Here is an 8,911-nt window from a genome sequence, read left to right on the forward strand (position 1 = left end):
CATTTTGGCCGCAATAGTCTCATGTATGTGCCAACAGAGTTGTTGCGTTTTTTGTCTTTATGTGCTAACAGTTTTGGCAGCACCAAAGCATGTTTCCGTACTGTAGCGTTTCTGCACACAGTTTCTGTTGCCAAGGTCTGCGCAGTCAGAAATTGTTTGCTGGGTATATTTATGCCTTTTTGCCGCAATATATAACGCTTGCTCGCTACACAATAATAAGCGAGGATTGTTTGTAAACAATTGTTTGTAAGATTGGTTTGTCCTCGTTTTTTGTTGTTTTCTGCGCAGAACCTCTGGTTCTGGCTCAGGTTATCGGCGTTTCTTTACCTCTAAATAGCCGTTTCACCCACTTATTTACAAAATACCTTAGAGACTTTCTCATGTACTTTAGCAGCCGTTTCGCGCGAGATTTTCGATCCTTTTGGATGTGATTACAGAGAAACACGGCCTTGAAACACGCGATGCGTATACAACACTCGTGGCGCAAAATACGTTCTTCTGTCACTAAAGTCAAACGACAGACCGAGGCTTTCTTCACAAAGCATCTTAGGAAAGAGATTCCTCTACTTGCTTCCCGTGGAATTTCCCGTCTGATAATTTCCAGATAAAAATTTCGCCGTACAAACAAACTGTAAATTTATACTTTTAAAAAGTTAAACGTTTCGATTACTTTATTTTGATCATCCTCAAATCCAAAACAAAAGTATAAAGTATTTAATTTACTTTAACAATGAATTAATTCATTTCTTAACAATAAATCACCATCACCGGTAGGCTGTAGCTGTTAGGTCGATTTTGTTTTTGAGTTTCTTTTTCGCTTGGTTTTTTTTTTATTAAAACCACTTTGCTTACCATAGCAGCTTCCTCGTCCTTTTTAACAACTTGCTCCATCGCGCTAGCTTCCTCGTTCTCGCGTTGCACGTCCAAAAACATGGTTTCCACCTCCTTCGCGGTTATCAATAATTTTGGTTTAAGCGCCACCAGAATCTCTTGCATTCTGCCGACCTGTTTGTGCGTCATATCGAGCCTGCCAAGCCCGGCCTCGTATCTCTTTTTGCCATTCAACACCTCTCTTCTCTTCTGATCCAACAAGTCCTTGAAGGTATTGATGAGCTCGAGATAGGAGGTTGGCGTGACGTAGTTGTGCCGATTCAACTGGCGCAAAAAATCCTTTGTGAGATCCTGCGTGGACGTGTGGAAGTACCGACACATTTCGATACAAGCGTGACGCTCGTCCGTCGGCATGTCGATCTCGCTCATAAAAGTGGTGGCCACTGCGAGCAAAGCATCTTCCGGCCATGGAAGTAGCCAATCGATAGTGCAACAGTTCACCAAGGCGGGAAACTTGCGGATCCGCGTGCGAAAGTTGGCGCCGATCGGCGACATCGTCACAACCACGTGCAGTTGTTCGCGCACTGTCTCCACGAAGAAGTTGAAAAGTGCCACCGGACTGCCATCTGTCTGCAAGGCCCTGATGCGATAAAAATGTGATAACATTCTTCTGAATACATTTTTTAATATACTTTCACTTTTTTTGTATGATATGTAATAAAATTATTTATTACACATATATATATATAATAAAATTATCGATAATCTTTTAATTATAATTAAGAAATTAGAAAAATAACTTACATTACAAAAAACTCTGTAATATTTAATCTGAGATATTTAATCAAGATAACTTTATCAAACCTATCTCTCTGTCGATCGATAACCCGCATCTTCTCGCAAATCTCGGATTTCTCGTCAGTCGCGAAGAGATTCGGCACTTCGCCGGAATTCAGAAGGTTGCTAATGTCCTCGAGAAAACCTTCTTCTTTGATTTGCGTGTCCAAAAAAAGGAAAACCGTATGCAAATCGCTTGCGGCGCTTTTTTGTAGAACAACCTTCAGATCCTCGTGCCATTCGTACGTGCCGTATTGTTGAGATATCTGCACTTGGAAGAGCTCGTAGTCGGATATGTGTGCCGCGAGTTTTGTCAGGGACTGTCGTCCGGAACCGCCCATGCCGACTAGAAGCGCGTGGCTGCGCGGCTGCATCATCACGCGACAGATTCTTGACAAATGTTCTATTGCGAATCTAAATCACATGTTATTTAATTAGAAAATAAATAATATAAATAACGCGTAAAAAAGTAAAATTCAATAAATTCACATTTACCTGAAGAGCACTAGATTCATGGATGTGTTCGAGATATCGTTGTATTCCTCAATATACTCCTTTACCACATCAGTAAGTACATCCCAATTCACAATTTCGAGATAAACTTTTTGATCGGCGATCGGATCGTGGAAATCGCAATAGAGCAGGTTTCGCAAATTTATCTCCGTCAGCTCCGCGCCCGGATGATCCAAAAGATCTTCGAAAATATAATCTATGTCGTCCTCCATGCGCTCTCGAATAGTCTTGCGAAGTTGTTTCACCAACCACTTGCTGTCGGTCTCGTCCACCAAACGGTCTCCATAAACTCGCAGCACTTCGTGAACCCACAGTCGTTTCATAGCCATCTGAAGAGTGTGTTGAATAAATATATAAGATAAATATTGTTTAAAATTATGTGAGTGTCAATCAATATCCATTTCTCACCGTATCTTCAATGGCTTCCGGAGTGGAAAGCAGCACGCCTTGAATGACTCGCGAGAAGTCTCGCAGATTGAAGAGATAATGCGACTTGGCAGGTGTCGGCAGCAGATACTTTCTGGTCTCCTTGTATATGTCCAGCGTGCCGTAGACCAGATAATCAATGCACCGATTGAAGAAATCGGGAAAGTCGCGCGAGACGAAGTGCCAGGCGGTTATTCTGCTGAAGATGGTAACCAGAACTTCGTCGTCGAACTCGGGAATCGCCAGAGTGACAAAATGTCGCTTGAATCGCGGCGTGACATCACGCCCGCTCGCCGGCGGTCCCATCGCGCAAATCAGCTGAACGTCCACGAGATGGATCGGCGCCACTTCCTTCCAATCGTACCAGGTCCAATGATCGAGCCATTGGCGCAGCAACTCGATCGGTGGTTGCGCGCCGTACACTTCCTTCTGTGGCATCGACACGTCGTCCACAAAGATCACCCAGTGTTGACCAGGAGGCGCACCGTATAGACCTTTCGTCACAGAATATAAGAAATTTATACATCTTAATTATTAATTATATAATCTCTATATATAATTTTTAATCGTGGTTTATTCAACAAACACCTTTCTTTCTTCTGTCCAGCTTGCTCATGATAATATCCTGCGTCTGATTGGCCGTGGTTTGTGCCGAAAATATGACAAAAAGAGGTTTGAAGATCTCGGGATTGTTTCTCTTTAGCAAGAAATCCATGATGTAAACAGACTTGCCAGTTCCGGTCGGACCAACTAAAAGAACCGGCTTATGATGGCGCACGAGATATCGGAAGAGATGGAAGTAACGAACAGTCTCCACTGTAGAGATGATGATTTGATTCACCGGCATGTCCCTGGGGATCGGGGGAACGTCTTTTAGATCATCCAACCAGGGTGTCCATCTGCCCTTGCCTTCTTTGACGAACTTGTAGTCGAAAACCGAACCTGCATCTGGTATCGGAACTACGTAAGGTATTTTTGGCTTGCCAATTTTCGGCGAAACATCGAAATGCTTTCGCACGTTTTCCGGAAATTCGCGAGCCAGCAGCGCTCTGAATAGCAAATTGAACCAATCACGGTAATCGATCATGAGGGTTACGCCCATCGACCAAATGCATGAGAAGAAAAAGCTACCCTGTTATCAAAGAATATTAATTGTTTTTCATTATTTTGTTAACTATCAAATCACGTTGAAGTTTGAAACATTCATCGAGCAAAAAATCAAGTTTGCTTGTATCAAGCAGTAAAAAAATCCTTTTTTTTACCACACATTATCTTGTATAAATAATATTTCGGAAAACCGATATTATATGTATATATATATATCTCTTATGCCAAAACACTTTCCTTCATAATTTGCACTAACAAAATATGTAGGTAATACAACAGACTCTTGTTCCAAAAAGTAGATAACAGTTTTATTACGTGTTAATAAATATAAATATTATAAAATAATATTCAATTTGCCACAAAAAAACCCAGAAGGCCCGCGTCTTCGTTTTTTAAAAAACCACCATAGCAACGACGCGTGAAAAACATTGTTCTTTCAGACTTTTGTTAAAAAAAAAAACAGTCTTATTATATATCAATAGATATTATACAATGAGAATATTAGAGAATGGCAAAATATTTGCCGCAAAAGAAAGCTTAAAACGTTCGCTGATAAAAAATATATCTTTTCACTTGACAAACGTTTCAAAACTTCATCAACGACATCAAAAATCATCATCGTGTTCAATTCTTTTTAAACAATTATAAATACTTTACTTCTACTTGTGCTCTCATTTCCAGGTCTGAGAGTGCGCTCACATATTTGTTGTCGGAAAGATCATCTAGGAAGCAATCGAACAGATACATGACTGAGCGCGTTAGATTGGAATCCGGCATCGTTATCATGTGCTGCAGACAAAGATAAAAAGATTGTAAAAATTCGTCGTTAATGAAATATGCGAGACATATTTATTTCTACATTTTTGTTTTAATCACTCTTTCTATCAGAAGTGATAATATATTTTAAGTAATAATAGAGAAATATCTAGATATTTTAGATATTGAAGAAAAAAAGTCTTTAAATGCTCACTTTTACACCGGAATAATGAATTAAATGCAACAGAGGCGGACAAAATCGCAGATACATGTTCTCCAAGTGGCTTTTAATCTCGTCGCCAAAAGTAGCTGGCAGTGTGTTCAGCCAAGAAGTCAAAAGCGGCGTCCAACCTAGACTCACTGGTTCCATATAGATCATGCCACATCGCGATACCGTAGCTGGCGACGCAACCTAAAAAAAGAATTTTATTTAAATAATTATTTTTCCGGAAAGAGTACTTCAATAATTGAGATCTTGAGTCACCTCCAAATCCATAGGTTCAAAAATCAAGTTGGTTGTGGGAGCCAGAGCAATTATTTCCCCGGAAGTGAGACAGAGCTTTTTGTTGTCGTCCAGCACCGTGTTCATGTTCTCGATCCAAATAGCGTCCACTGGTCCGTCAAAGACCAGCCACTTTCTATTGAGATTGGTAGAGGTGGCGAAGGCACGATAAGCCACTGCCAGAACGCCGTCGCTCCATTCGTGAGACGCAGGATCGAACTGACCATACAACTGACCCATGGTGATGGCTTTTGGATTGATGACGGTGATCTCCACCCGATGCTCGTCCATCAATTCCCGATCCTCCATAAAACCAAGACAGTCTGCCAGCATCTTGTACGCCGACGTTTTGCCGCCGAACGGCAGACCGACGATCATAAAACCATGGCGCACGATCATCATCTCGTAGATCTGCTGGATCTTCTCCAGAAAGTGATCTGTGCATTGTAGATTTGCCGCTTTGCACGCGTCCCGTGCGCACGCGTTAATGTGCGTGTAGTCCGGTGTTGGCAGAACAACACCGGGGAACAGATCCGAAGCTATTCCTGAGATTATTTGCGTTAAGAAAATCAAAATCTTATTTATCAAAAATTCAAGTCTGTGTGAAATTATGATAATAAATAAAAAAACTAACAACAAATATTTCTTTACCCTCGAAGAGCGGCAAATCATGTACCAAGAACTTCGGCAGGTTAACATCTAGAATGCTCCTCAACATCAAGATATTCTCGGACTCCTCGGGATAGCGAAGTTTCAAGTTGCCAGCAGCGATCAGAACGGACTTAACAGCCCTCATGCCGTAATCGTAATGATGCTGATTGCTGAGCTGCTCCGAGCAGAGCTTGTAAGCGGTGACGATCTTCACGGCCAAAGGTCTGCCGTTGTAGAAACCGTAAGAATACAAAGTGTTCTCCGCGATGAGGGCGTAATCTGGCACCATCATGGCCACGGGTCTAAAGAGAGCCTTGAGATTGTCCGGCAGCTCGGTTCGACCGACGTAACCCGGATTCATCGTAATGAAAACCGCGCAGGTGGGATCGAGAAAGATATCCGTGCCCTCGAAGATCATTTTTTCGGAGCCAGCGTTGATCGCGCACTGTATTGTCAAAATCTGCTGCGCTACGACCGAAAGAACCTCCAAATCGATGCGATTGAACTCGTCGAAGCAAGACCAGGCGCCGCACGAAGCGAGTCCCTTGAAGAACTTGCCGAGCGCGATGTAGTCGAGGCCTTCGGAACAGTTAAAGACCACGCACTGCTTTGCCACCGCCTTTGCTAGATCTTTCGTAGTCTCAGTTTTGCCGGTACCGGCCGGTCCTTCTGGTGCGCCGCCCAGATGAAGGCTCAGAGCACCGAAGAGGGTGCGATAACATCGATCTGTCAACGGAGTGACCACTAAGCGTCCCGTGTTGCCGAGGTATTCATAGCCATAACGTATATAAGAATTGATCATGTATGCCCACATATTTTCTTCCTGCATGAAAATGCGATGCGTTTGTAAAATTTTTTTCAGTAAAAAAAAATAAGTAAAACTAATATAATACAAAAAATATATTTCTTACTATCCAATAATATCTAAGTTGAGACAACCACTTGAAGTCGGTATTCTTCACTACTTTTTCTTTGTATAATTCCGCAAGAACGTCCTTGCTGTGAACGTCCAAGGTGACCAGTGCCTCTGAGAAAATTAATCTTACTATTATACATCGATATTATCGTAATTAACATTTGATAATCTAAATCGTTACTGTTTATAATCATCGGTATAGTTTAACACACACCTAGAGTGATGCGATTTTGCTTCGAAAGAGTTCCCCTGATCAGCAGGATAATATCGTTCAACTCCTGCTGGCATTGGTCCAAGTATCTCTTCAAGCCGCTCGCTCCTTTTAACATGGCCTCTTCGACCTGTTGCGTCCAGTATGTCTGACCCACGCAGAGCACGGTCTGACCCGGCCACTCGAGAACCCATTCGGTCCTCTTTTTCATGTGATACGCCAGAATCGCTTGATGCACCATGTGCTGCACGCTTTTTCGCATTTCCGTCTCCAACTGAATTAGCCATTTTTCCACTTGTCCCCTTGCGGCGGTGGTGGATATTATTTCCAGAATAGTGACTTCCTCGCCCTCCCTGGATCGTATCGCTAATACATCGAGATCCTCGTCAAACTTCAATCGCGCTACGCCCTCGAAACATTTCTTCAGATGTGGCTGCACCCTGAAGAGCAACACTTTTTGTCTCAGAAGTTTTATGTAAAATTAAATTAAACAGAATTATAAATTGTATATATGATAATTATTTGTATTAATAATTATTAATACAAGTAAAAAATACCGTTTAGGATCCTTCGTCTCGGAGAGTATCTCCAGCAGTTCTTCGTTGGAGAGAAAGAAAAATCTGGGAAAGAAAAGCCGCTTTCTTTCCAAATATTCGTTTAGTCCTTTCTGAATCAGCTCCAACAGTCCGAAACCCTTTCTCAAACGTTCCAGCATCTTATCTATTTCGATGACGACGAGAACATGCGGATCGCCGTAAACGTTCTTCATGATATCCCGCCATATTTTGTCGACCTGCGCGAACTTCCTTCCCTCTTCTGGCATCTGTTGTTGAATATCCGGTGAAGTAAAGATCGGTTCCATGTACATCCAAGTGCCTTGAACTTTCAACCACTGAATCAAAATATCTTCCAGCAGGTGCAACGTCTTTTCCCATTTGCTGCAATTAAAATATATTGAATAATTAATCATAATAGTTTTTTTTTTTTTTTTTAATTACGAATTACACAAGTTCTATTGTAAGACTAAATTATGTTCAATTTTTTGAAATCATCTTCAACATTATATATTTTGGCAAGCTTACAGTACTCTGACTTCAAAAGGCTTGAGATACGGCGAGTTTTTGATGGTGACGGTCTTCGTAACGTGATCGTCGAGCAACAGCTGTATCTCGTCAACGCCGGCGATGACATAAGTGCCGGTGTCCTTGTAAGAATTCACCGTGAAGACCTGGTCGGTCCAGTCTCGTTGCATCTTGTCTATGGTTTTCTCCAGAGTGCTCTCTTTCGTGGCGGCCTCGGAGATACCTTCGAACCGCACAACATAAGCATCTAAATCCATTGCCAGAACCTTGCCCAGAGTTAAGTCAGGATCGACTCTGATGGGCACGCCCACAATTGCCGAGATCTGCTCCCAATGCCGCGGTTTCATCCCCGGATTGCCGAGGGTCATTATCACCGGCATTCGTTCCTTGAATTCTTCAATCTTATCAAGAATCGCGACAGCTAGTTCTCGCACTTTCGGTTCTTGAAACGATTTCTCCAACTTGTAAATCGTTCTGATGACAAAAAATAACAAAATGGTTTCCTCGACTTTATTATAAAAAAAAGTCTTTTGTTACAAAAAAGTTCTTTGTTATAGAAATTTATTATTATCCCAAGCAGCAAAACTGGGCAAAATTACCTCTATTTGACTTTCTAATAGGTCTAAAAGTTTTGTCGACCAAGCCTTATTTACTACAAATCGACGTCGAATGATGGTAAGTGGGGAAAAAAGTTGAAGTCATTTTATGGTCAAAATGAAGTAATGTAAAACACTTTGTCCTATGGGTCATAGTTCAATTTGGTCAATCAAATCAATTAGAAGATCGAATATTGGTAATATGGTGGTAATTCCGACTGAATTGTGACCAATTTTTACATTTTTCTTTTGGCGACGCAGCTTTCTCCTTCGAGACATCTAGGTGGCAGCATATTATTTCATATTATTCAAGACCAGAATCTGTCCTACTCATATATATGGTACGGACCCTGGCCATAGAAATCTGAAATAAATTACTATAAGTCCACCGCTACTTTACTTTTAAAATTAAAGATTGCATGATATATGACGAAAATATGAGGACGAAAAAAAATTGTCTGTCTAGATTTTAATTCTACATCT

The 8,911-nt window shown here is 41.5% G+C and overlaps 1 protein-coding gene across 1 annotated transcript in view; it reads right to left on the reverse strand.

The window, feature by feature from the left end:
- Positions 1 to 8,911, reverse strand: part of LOC109858661 (dynein heavy chain 7, axonemal) — a 26,712-nt gene that overhangs the window by 12,739 nt on the left and 5,062 nt on the right. Inside the window, exons 11-23 of the mRNA XM_020436153.1 lie at positions 7,833 to 8,306; positions 7,308 to 7,688; positions 6,752 to 7,190; positions 6,535 to 6,648; positions 5,624 to 6,446; positions 4,955 to 5,517; positions 4,685 to 4,882; positions 4,372 to 4,503; positions 3,196 to 3,739; positions 2,590 to 3,101; positions 2,164 to 2,510; positions 1,696 to 2,082; positions 853 to 1,471 (exon numbers count right to left, since the gene is read on the reverse strand). Coding sequence (XP_020291742.1) covers positions 853 to 1,471; positions 1,696 to 2,082; positions 2,164 to 2,510; positions 2,590 to 3,101; positions 3,196 to 3,739; positions 4,372 to 4,503; positions 4,685 to 4,882; positions 4,955 to 5,517; positions 5,624 to 6,446; positions 6,535 to 6,648; positions 6,752 to 7,190; positions 7,308 to 7,688; positions 7,833 to 8,306 — 5,533 coding nt within the window. The remainder of the gene's footprint in view (positions 1 to 852; positions 1,472 to 1,695; positions 2,083 to 2,163; positions 2,511 to 2,589; positions 3,102 to 3,195; positions 3,740 to 4,371; positions 4,504 to 4,684; positions 4,883 to 4,954; positions 5,518 to 5,623; positions 6,447 to 6,534; positions 6,649 to 6,751; positions 7,191 to 7,307; positions 7,689 to 7,832; positions 8,307 to 8,911) is intronic.

This window comes from Pseudomyrmex gracilis, unplaced genomic scaffold, assembly GCF_002006095.1.
Source record: "Pseudomyrmex gracilis isolate BER0280 unplaced genomic scaffold, ASM200609v1 scaffold_217, whole genome shotgun sequence".
Lineage (NCBI taxonomy): Eukaryota > Metazoa > Arthropoda > Insecta > Hymenoptera > Formicidae > Pseudomyrmex > Pseudomyrmex gracilis.